This window comes from Podarcis gaigeae, assembly GCF_964106915.1.
Source record: "Podarcis gaigeae genome assembly, chromosome: 2".
NCBI classification, from domain to species: domain Eukaryota; kingdom Metazoa; phylum Chordata; class Lepidosauria; order Squamata; family Lacertidae; genus Podarcis; species Podarcis gaigeae.
The window spans coordinates 579,391-590,780 of NC_139679.1; the positions used below are offsets into that span (position 1 = coordinate 579,391).

Below are 11,390 nucleotides of genomic sequence, written 5' to 3' on the forward strand. Positions count from 1 at the left end.
TGCCCTGCCAGACAAATTTAGAAATTTTTTAATCTGTCTCCCTCTTGTTCCAGAATTTCCCAATATTTCGGCCATTTGGCGTCCATATTGAGTTTTTTCTGAGCCTTCACTTCCATTGGTGACAACCATCTTGGGGTTTTATTTTCTAACAAGTCCTTATATCTTATCCAGACATTAAACAGTGCTTTTCTGACAATATGGTTTTTAAACGCTTTATGTGCTTTGACCTTATCGTACCACAGATATGCATGCCAACCAAATACATTGTTGAAACCTTCTAAGTCCAACATCAGTATTTTCAAGAAGCAGCCATTCTCTCAGCCAGCAAAAAGCAGCTGATTCATAATTAAGTTTAAGGTCTGGCAGGGCAAATCCACCTCTTTCTTTAGCATCAGTTAATATCTTAAATTTTATTTGAGGCTTCTTGCCCTGCCAGACGAATCTGGAGATATCTCTCTGCCACTTCTTGAAACAGTCCATTTTATCCAAGATTTGCAATGTTTGAAACAAAAACAGCATCCTTGGCAATACGTTCATTTTTATCACAGCAATTCAGCCTAACAGTGATAACTTCAGATTTGACCATATTTCTAAGTCCTTTTTCACTTCAATCCAACATTTTCCATAGTTGTCCTTAAATAATTTCACATTCTTAGCAGTCATGTTAACCCCCAAATATTTCACTTTCTTAACCAGTGTTAATCCTGTCTCCTTCTGAAACTTATCTCTCTCAATCACATTTAGATTTTTCTCTAAGACCTTAGTTTTCATCTTGTTCAACTTAAAGCCTGCTACCTGACCAAATTCTTGAATCAGTTCCAGTACTCTTTTAGTACTAGATTCTGGCTCCTGTAAAATCAATACCAAATCATCAGCAAATGCTTTCAGTTTGTACTGTTTAGCTCCCACTTGTATACCTTTAACCAATTGGTCCCTTCTAATCATATTTAGCAGAACTTCCAGGACCGATATAAAAAGCAATGGAGAGATTGGGCAACCTTGTCGTGTCCCTTTCTCAATCTTAAATTCTTCCATCACTACATTATTCACAATTAATTTAGCCTTTTGTTCTGAGTAAATTGCACCTATACCATTTCAAAAACCTTGACCTACCCCCATCCCCTGTAGATTCTTCTTCATAAAACTCCAAGAAATATTGTCAAAGGCTTTCTCCGCGTCCACAAATATCAGAACTGCTTTAGTATTAATATTCACTTGTAGTTTTTCTAAGATATTAATTATGTTCCTCGTATTGTCAGACAAATGTCTGCCCGGGAGAAAGCCCGCTTGGTCTTTATGAATTTCTTCTGCTAACACCTTTTTTAATCTTTTAGCCAAAATATCTGCAAAAAAATTATAATCCACATTAAGCAGCAATATGGGACGGTAGTTCTTAAGCTGTGTCTTTTCAGTCTCTGTTTTCGGTATAAGTGTAATATAAGCTTCCTTCCATGACTCTGGTGCCCTTTTCCCTTCCAGTATTTCATTACAGACTTCCTTTAAAGGTTGTATTAACCATTCTTTCAGAGATCTGTAATATCTTGAAGTCAAACCATCCGGTCCTGGAGATTTACCTAATTGCATGTTCTGAATGGCCCCTTCTACTTCCTGCTCCGTTATTTTGTAATTCAGCATTAGCTTATTTTCCTGAGAGATTTTTTGTAGTCCATTTGTTTTCAAAAATCGATCAATGTCCATTTCTTTCTGCGTCTCCTGTGTATATAGTTGTTTAAAGTACCTCTGGAAGCATTTTCTGATCTCCACTGGATTCTGTATATTCTTTCCTTCCACTTCCAAATTCATAATGGTATTGAGTTTTTGTCTTTTTTTCATTTGCCAAGCCAACAATTTTCCGCACTTATTTGCCAATTCAAATGTCTTTTGTCTCATCTGTTTAATCTTCCATTCTATTTCCTGATTCATCATTTTCATATATTGTACTTGATATAACTTTATCTCTTTCAGGATCTCCTGCGACTTTGGTTTCGCTCTCACTTTCTTCTCTCCTTCCTTTATTTTCTCCAGGATTTTATCTTTTTTCTCATTTTGAGCTCTCTTCTTGATTGCATTCTGTTGTATCAGAAATCCTCTCATAACCGCTTTACTTGCGTCCCAGATTACTCTTTTTTCCACAGTAGCATTCATATTATCTCAAAATAGTCTCTCAAAGTTTTTTGGGCCTTCTTAGTCACTTCTTCGTTCCTAAACAAAGTATCATTCATCCTCCATCTAAAGGAACCAATTGGCGTCAGTTTCATTTCCATCTTCACAGCATTGTGGTCGGAGCAAGTTTTGGGACAGATTTCCACTTTACTGATCTTCGGAACTAGTCCTCTAGTTACCCAAATTTGGTCAATTCTTGTCCATGTCATTTTGGCCTCAGAGAAGAAAGTTCCCTCTCTTCCCAGAGAATTCTTCATTCTCCAGATGTCAACTAAATCCATATTTTCCGTCATGTCAAAGAAGGTTTTTGGTAGTCTACCATCCTTGGTGACTACCTGTCTCTGTGCCTTGTCCATGTTTGTAGACACCACTCCATTCATATCTCCCATCAAAATCATATTGTAATCCATGTAGTCCATCAGAGTCTGGGCTGTGTTTCCTCTGTGTTTCCTCTGCTGGATCATTTGCTCCAAATTCTTCAGGTCGGGCATTGTTTTCTTTATCAGAGAAGACTGAGGCAAAGAAGGCATTGAGGAGTTCAGCCCTTTCTGTGTCCCCTGTTTGCATTTCACCATCTTCTCCTCTGAGTGACCCCACTGTTTCTTTGTTCTTCCTTTTGCTACGAACATACCCATAAAAGCCTTTTTTGTTGCTTTTAACCTCTCTAGCAAGCCTGAGTTCATTCTGTGCTTTAGCTTTTCTGACTTTGTGTCTACATGTGCTGGCTATTTGTTTGAATTCCTCTTTGGTGGTTTCCCCCCTTTTCCATTTTTTGTACACATCCTTTTTTTAATCTTAACTCAGTTAAAAGTTCTTTAGATAGCCACCCTGGCTTCTTTAGGCACCTTCCATGTTTCCGTCTCATTGGTATTGCCTAAAGTTGTGCTTTTACTATCTCCCTATTAACAAACTCCCAGCCATCATGAACTCCCTTTCCTTTTAGTATTACTGTCCATGGGATTTCACCCAGCACTTCCCTAAGTTTTATGAAGTCGGCTTTCTTAAAGTAAAGAAATTGAGTCCTAGTATGCTTGGCTGCTCCTTTCCGCTGTATTGTAAACTTCAGAAGAGCATGATCACTCGCGCCTAATGATCCTTCCACTTCTACCCCACTAACCAGGTCATCAACATTGGTTAGGACCAGATCTAAAATGGCTGTTCCTCTTGTTGCTTCTCCCACTTTCTGGACAATGAAGTTGTCTGCAAGGCCAGTGAGGAATCTGTTTGACCTTATGCTCTTGGCTGAGTTTGACATCCAACAAATATCCGGGTAATTGAAGTCCCCCATTACTACTATCTCCCTTCCTTTTGCATGCTTGGCCATCTGTTCCAGGAAGGCATCATCTATGTCCTCCGTTTGGCTTGGGGATCTATAGTAAACTCCCACAATGAGGTCTTTGTTATTCTTCTCTCCCTTAATTTTGACCCAAATGCTCTCACTTTGGCTTTGAGGTTCTAAATCTTGGATCTCTTCACAGGTATACACATCCCTGACATATAACACCACTCCTCCTCCTTTCTTGTCTGGTCTGTTTCTCTGAAATAGATTGTATCCCTCCATTATTACATTCCAATCGTGGGACTTATCCCACCAGGTTTCAGTGATGCCTATTATGTCATATTTAGTTTGCTGTACCAAGAGCTCAAGCTCATCTTGTTTATTTCTCATGCTTTGCGCATTAGTGTACAGACATTGAAGTCCATTAATCATTCCCCCGTGTCTCTTTATTTAAGGATTTTTTCCTCCCACCACTAGGTCTGCGTGCTGTTTGCTCCATTTGGTCTATGACATTTGGATAGTCATCTTCATCAATTGATAGACTCCTACCTTCAGGAGCACTGTCTCCCTCCCCCACATTAGTCAGTTTAAAGCCCTCCTGATGAGGTTTCTGAGATTTTTGGCAAAAACATTCCTCCCAACCGTTGTGAGGTGCAGCCCATCGCTTGCCAGAAGTCCATCTTCAAGAAACTGCAGTCCGTGATCTAAGAATCCAAACCGTTCCTGTTTACACCATTTGCGAAGCCAGCTGTTCACTTCCAATATTTTTCCCTCTCTCACTGTGCCACGTCGTTCAACTGGGAGGACAGATGAGATGACAATTTGTGCATTTAATTGCTTAAATCCCCTGCCCAGAGCCTCGTAATATCTTTTGATCTTCTGGAGGCTATTGCTTGCAGTGTCGTTGGTTCCCACATGAACCAAGAGGAAAGGGTATTTGTCAGTGGGTTTTATGATTCCTTGCAGTCATTCAGTTACATCTTGGATCTTAGCCCCGGGGAGACAGCACACCTCCCGAGACATCTTGTCAGGCCCACAGATCACTGCTTCTGTTCCCCTACCACCACTACACGCCTCCTCTTAGGTTTGGTTGGGGTTCTTCCGTGAGCTGTCCGTTCCAAGGTCGCCTGCACATTCCCTGAGGACTGACTTTGCTGCTCGTCTTCATATACCTGATCGACTGTAATGAGGGAGAGATCCTCAAATGGAGTCTGTTCTTCGTCTTTCATGCTAGGGGAGAGGACTTCAAAGCGATTGTGTATTTCTAAACAATCAGAGCGAACCCTGGGCCTCCTACTTCTTTGAGTCACGTTTCTCCATATATCTGGCTCCTGTGTTGGTGAACTAGCCTCCTTCTCAGGGGAGTCCCCTGTCCTTGGTAGAGACTGTGTTCTCTGTTGCTTCCAAGAAGAGCTCCAGCTCTCTAATTCTTTGGAGCGTAGCTACACGTTCCTCCAGTTGCTGGACTTTGTCTTTTAAGAGGGCAATCAACATACAATTGCTGCAGGTAAAGCTGCCTGCAACCTTTGGCAAGAAAGGTTTTCTTTCCCCAGGCAAAGGAAGAGAGAAAAGTGCAAACATACATGCTTCACTTTCCCAAGGGATCCGGTTAAAAGTCAGATCCAGCAGAATTATCCAGAGGTTTGGGAGGCCCTCAGGGCTGAAAGAGGAAATGAAGTAAAGTGTTGCTCCACCAACTTCTGCTTTCAGTTCTATGTACTTTTCTGAAGAGAGACGGGTGACCTCATCACTTCATGACTCAGGAGGAAGACCATGGGTGGGGGGCTCAGAGGCTTGGTAGGAACAGGGGAAATGCCGTGAGGGCACCTTGCACCCACAGGCGTCATCTTAGCAACCTCTGCCCTAGGGCCCTTGGCGGCACACGCATCCTTCCCTTCTCTGTGCAACATCAGGGGCCCTTGGCTTGGCCAAAGCTACTTCCCAGGTCAAAGGGGAGGCCCTGGTTCAGAATGTATTGAAAGCTTGGAAACAAGTCTGCTCACTTCTCCCAAATTTCCTTGGGAGGTGGGGGATGTAAGAAAACAATCCTCAGCGCTTAGGCAAATTACTCACAAAGAGCTTCACATCATTCTCCGTAATCCCTACAACAACCCTATAAAGCTAAGTCAGAATTATCATCTTCAGATTTCCGCTTTGCCTGGGGTGGGGTGAAGAGGGATTATCACGGCAAAGGTGTTTTATTACCTGAAGTCAAAAATCCAAAAACATCATTCCCACCTACAATTAACGCAGGGAATGAACCACAGGGAAAGGAACAGCTGCACAATCTGACAGAAGCAAAAAGTGGGGCTGGTTTGAAAGGAGGCATTCCCAGCCCAAACACTATAACCATTAAATGACACAGTTGTTTACTGAAGCATCCCTAGAAAAGTCAGGCTTGTTTCCCAGCCATGGGAATTAAAACTGCACAACCCACACTGGTCTCCAGATTATCTCTCTCAGCTGTGCGGCTGAGCAGGGCACTAGCATGCGCTGAAAGCCCTCCTGGATGTGCAGACTGCTGGGCTGCCACACAGCATACAGTGATGCCCTAAATCAAGGTCCCTGGAAGTCAGTCATCAGATCTTAGAAATGCAGCTCCCCCACCCTGGCTTCTCTCCCAAGCCTCTCCTTACCAGGATGTAGTCAGCCCACATGTCCCGCGCAGACTGCAGCGCTGCCTGGCGAAGCTTCATGACATGTTCATAACGGGAATTGGACCAGTGCTTGGGACCTTCCTCATCCAGATAGGACCTGCCAGGGACAGCGAGGCTCAGGGTGAGGTCACATAAAGAAATCACCTTCTTCCCCACCCTACCTGCCCCAACAGAGGAATCTAGATGCGCTAAATGCCAACGGATGGGGGATACCCAACAAAGTGCTTCAGCCAGCACAAGGTTTTCTACAGAACGTCTCCCTCTCCCATGCATCCCCATGCCCTCTCCAGATCTGCTCTGGAGGGTTGAGAGAGGCCCCCAGAACAGATGGGGGGAGTGCCATTGCACTAGTGGAAGCATTTTGCTACCCCAAGGGATTTTGTGACCTTCATCAGTTGGCTCTTATCCTTATGACACAGATAAGCTTGAAAAACACGGAGAGTAGGTGCTGAAAGCAGAAGAGGCTGCTAAGGTCCTTTACATACTTACCTGTGAGCAAGTGCCATGAAATCTGGTAGGACTTATTTCTGAGTAGACGTAGACTGGATTACAGTGTAAAGGTTTCCAGTGTCTTGGCACTGCAAAGAATCTTGCCTTTCCTCAGAACTAGTAAAATAGATTTAGTTCAAATTGCAGAATTGTGTAAAACAAGAGGAAACTACACAACTCTGTTCAATTTGCATAGTTTATACTAGAAGCAGAAGCTGCTTTTCCTTGCACAGAATTTGAATTCATTTTATTTTTAAATGCAGAGTAAACACAGCCTGGCCACAGGGTATCATTCGCCAGAAGCCTCGTTTGGGCCATTCATCCGTGGCCACAATGTGCAGTTTTGATGTGCCTGTGGTGCAGCGTCCGAGGTGCATGCCCTGCCTTGCTGAACAGAGCCGTCCAGAGGAACGGGGTGGGGCTACCCAAGTTGACTCGCTTATGCAATCCACCCACCCTTTTCTGCAAGCTGCCCATCAACAAGGCTATGTCTGCAAAACATAAAGCAAAAAAACAAGTTTGTGGAACTCAGCCACAGAGCAGTCTCTGTGTTCTCACTCTCTCCTTGGGAATTGGATCCCTCTTCAAATCAAGTTTCTGTTTTCTTTTCCCTTCTCTTCACCTCTCCCCACAAATACTGGAGCCCCTTTTCTCTCCTCCCTTCCCCACAATGCTGGTTTGCTCACCTGGGTTGCTCCATGGGCCGCCACTCCACCGAGTGATACATGTTTTGTACATTCATCAGCCATTCCCGAAGCACAGCTGTCGTGTTGTCCACATTGTGATCAGTTGCCACCCTAAAAGACACGCAAGGCAATGGATTTGGAAGTTTCATTCCTCCCCACCTCACACTTCCAGGCTTGCAAACAGCCACTTGCCAAGGTTACCCAAAATGTAGGACACCAGTATTTTAGCATCTGCACAGGTTTCTAACTGGGCACAAATTTCATTTGAAAATGTATACCCCACACTTTGAATAATTTCTTCCAGAGCACAGCTTACAGTCTCCAAGAAAAACCAACCCACTTGATGATTAAAAAAATGTACAAAATTACAGTTCAGCTAAAGAAAAAACAAGCATAGAAAGTGAAGTACAAGAAACAGAAGATAAAACAGTGAAAGAAAAACTCAAGCTTGGGAAGGTTTGGGAGAAACACTTTTGACAAATGTAAAAACACAACAAAGTTGGGGTCTACTTCACTCAGGGGAGGAGGATCTCAGAGAACTGGTGCTGCAACGTCAAAAGCAGATGCTCGAGTCACAGCATGCAGGCATGTGCAGCACCATCAAGAGCCCTTCCTGGCTTAGGAAAGCAATTCCCTTCAGAGAAGAAAAGGCCCACACAAAGGCAAGTTTCCAGAAATGGCTCTCGAGTTCCCACGCCTTCTCCAGAAGACTCTGCCTCCCTCCCACTGTGCCACTCTCACGCCATGGAGCCTGGTCCTCTTCCTTCCCCCTGCATCCATTTCCCCACGTGTATTTTATCTGTGGATCAGCAAATCTGCTGCCTCTTTGGACAGCCCTGTCCTGAAGGCCCAAAGCAGCAATGGGAATCCTGCGGCCCAATAACTGCACTTGGCTCCACGCGGTAGTGGTGGGGGGGGGGGGACAAGAGAACAAAGGATGTCCTGCCCAGCTCCAGCTCCCACCCACCACCCGTGAGTGCCCCAGCTATGATTACCCCACCATATTTGTAAAAGATCAGACAGCACTCCTCATTCCAAGCCAGGATGAGACATCCTAAGCCCATAGCATCTGATATTTTAGAAACTCCTGTCAGCTCCAGTCAGTGTGGAGATCTGTGTGAGCCGATCTCACAGTTCTTCAGGCCATGTATGTTGAGGATCACGTTTCTTGCGGATTAATTTGTTGACTGTAACGAACCTCCTCCCAAACCTTGCTACTTACAATGAGTATGTTTCTTATTCTTATGTGCATCATGATCCTTACATCTCCCTAAACCTGACAAATTGCCACCTATAACTTTGCCTCCATTCTTCATTAGGATGAGCCACCGCCCCATCAGATCAGGGCCTCTTGGGGCTGTCAAGCCACTCAGATCCTCCTGGCCAGCTGCCAGAACAGGAGAGGGGGAGACAGAAGGCCGGCCAGTGTTTCCTTTTACCACACTTTCCATAGCTGCAAGATGTTTCAGTAATGAAATGTTGGGGGGCACTTTGCACATGTTCTGAAGTATCATATTACATATTTTTGAGATGGATTCTGACTTAGGCTGCCAGCCATTATAGAGAGCGATGTTGGTGCCCAAAGGCTTGCAAACCAATTTCACAGTGAACGACGATTTTGGGTCCACTGAACATCAACCAAAAACTAGGCACAGCCTCAAAAACCACACAAAATTAATATATGATATTAAACGTATCTACTTGCTGGGTGTGTTTTAAAAAGTATCAAAGCAGGCAAGGAAGGGGAAAATTAACCCTGCCCTTCCTTACTGTGATACAGTATCTGTTTGGGTGGAGGGCATTTTGGTGCCAAAGTGACTGTCAGCTTCAGAAGAGGGATTTTATTCAAGACCACCATCAAGGGAGGGATCAATTATCAGCCACTACTGCTGATATAATTCACATTTTTTAAAAGCTGCTTATTAAATCCAAAGAAATACAGTATTTTGATAAATATTGAAAATAAAATGGAAATTCACTTTTGAATTCCAGCCTGCGGGTGGAATTGGCTGCAAAACAACGTCAGCCCAAGCCACTCATGTACAGTAATCTTGGCAAACAGGCAGGCAAACTTTTGTTTGCTGTCCTTACTGACATTTCCTCTCCCCTTCCTCCAGCTGGCTACTCTGTGTGCAAACCGTTTTTGCTCTGTTTTTTGAAGACTGGTAATTTTCATGTGCTCATTCCCAAAGCTGCTTTCTAATCTTTCATGGAGTAGACAGGAAGGCGAAGTTCTGCAGCCTCAAGCCACTTTCTGAGTCACAAGCGGGGAGCTGCTCTTGCACCCGAGTTCTGCTTCCACTGGATGCCAGACTACATGGGCCAAAGCCCGCCAAATGCATGCATGCACAGAGGCATACTGGGTGGTGGCTGGAGGTGGCTGTTTTCTTCCCCGAGTACGGACTCAATCGTCGCAGCAACACGGCTCAACCCATATTTACTGGTAACTAAAAAAGCAAGGGACATGGGTGGCACTGTGGGTTAAACCACAGAGCCTAGGACTAGTCAATCAGAAGGTTGGTGGTTCGAATCCCCGCAATGACGGGGTGAGCTCCCGTTGCTTTGTCCCAGCTCCTGCCAACCTAGCAGTTTGAAGCACGCCAAAGTGCAAGTAGATAAATAGGTACTGCTCCGGCAGGAAGGTAAACGGCGTTTTCGTACGCAGCTCTGGTTCACCAGAAGTGGCTTAGTCATGCTGGCCACATGACCCGGAAGCTCCCTTGGCCAATAAAGCGAGATGAGCACTGCAACCCCAGAGTTGGTCCCGACTGGACCTAATGGTCAGGGGTCCCTTTACCCTAAAAAAAGGGAGGGAGTTGAAAGTGGGGTGTGGAGCGTGGACGCGCGGCTCCACAAGTTCCGGATGGCCATTGGCCCTGCTTGCTTGAGCTGAGTTTCCTGCATGGCAGGGGGTTGGTCTAGATGACCCTCGGTGTCCTCCCCCCCTCTACACTGCTAGGATTCCGGGCGAAACATGCGCTTGGCAGCCGCACAGCCATCATCCGGGTGTCGCGGCTCGGAGCGGCCTCCTCGCGAGCAAGCTGCGCGGCGAGCGCGCTGGGCTTTCGGCGGCGGGCGAGGCTGCGCGGGAACTGCGCGATGGGAAGCGGCTCCTGGGACTGGGCCGCCCGGCAAGCCCGGCCCTTCGCTCGCTCGCTCGCTCACTCACCAAAGCGCCAGGCGGTCCTTGGGATGGCGCAGCCTCTCCAGGCAGCCGAGCGCGGCGGGCAGCGAGTGCGCCGCGTTGCGCGCCAGCAGGGCCAGCAGGACGCGCGGCGGCCGCGCCGGAGACTCGGGCACCCAGCGCTCCTCCGGGAAGTAGCCGCGCGCCCGCCCGCCGCTCCACGCCAGCAGCGCCGCCAGCGCCAGCCACGCACCCCGGCGCGGCCCCGCCGCCGCCGCCGCCGCCATCGCCTCGCCCGGAGCACCAAGCGCCGCCTTCCCGGCAGGAAGCAGCCGCCCCCGAAGGCGGCCCTCCGACACCAACGCCAGGCCGGCGGGGCGGCGGCGCGCCTCGCTCCTTTCCGGAGGACGCGCCCGGGCTGCGCGCTCCCAGCAGCATCCTCCGGACGCAGAGGCGCTTCGCAGAAGGGGGCGGCTTTGCTTAGGCGGGCAGAGACGGTTGGGGACAACGGCTTTTTGGTTTTTTGAATACTGGATCTTCCTCCGCAAGGGCAAATCCCGATTACATAGCGGGGGCGGGGCGGTATATTTATAGAGACAGATTTATAAACCACTTAACTCTCTACAACAGTGCATAAAATTAAAATGTAAATATAAACAACTTAAAGACACCCCCCCAAAAAAAAAAATCCCACAAAGGAATGAATACACTTAAAATTAATTAAAACGCAGATGAAATCAGTACGGCACTCCTGGGTGCTACATATTAAGAAGTACAGCATACAAGGAAGCTGAGAGCAGTAAAGATAGACAGGGATAAGGTGAGAAAGTCCCATGAGAAAAGGATCAAAGGACTGGCGTTGGGGATGCGATGGTGCTCTTCAACTCTCTGCAGGATGGCCACACAGAACCAGTGACATAGTGTGGGTTGCCAGTGCCCAGAGCCACGTGGAGGGAAGGAAACGGATGGAGTGTGTATGCACATTCAACTAA

General features: G+C 46.5%; 1 protein-coding gene across 1 annotated transcript in view; it reads right to left on the reverse strand.

Annotated features, from left to right (window-relative positions):
- COLGALT1 (collagen beta(1-O)galactosyltransferase 1) overlaps positions 1-10,713 on the reverse strand; it is a 37,985-nt gene extending 27,272 nt beyond the window's left edge. Inside the window, exons 1-3 of the mRNA XM_083729202.1 lie at positions 10,444-10,713; positions 7,275-7,385; positions 6,079-6,196 (exon numbers count right to left, since the gene is read on the reverse strand). Coding sequence (XP_083585328.1) covers positions 6,079-6,196; positions 7,275-7,385; positions 10,444-10,685 — 471 coding nt within the window. The 5' untranslated portion in view covers positions 10,686-10,713. The remainder of the gene's footprint in view (positions 1-6,078; positions 6,197-7,274; positions 7,386-10,443) is intronic.
- Between the last annotated feature and the right edge of the window lie 677 nt (positions 10,714-11,390).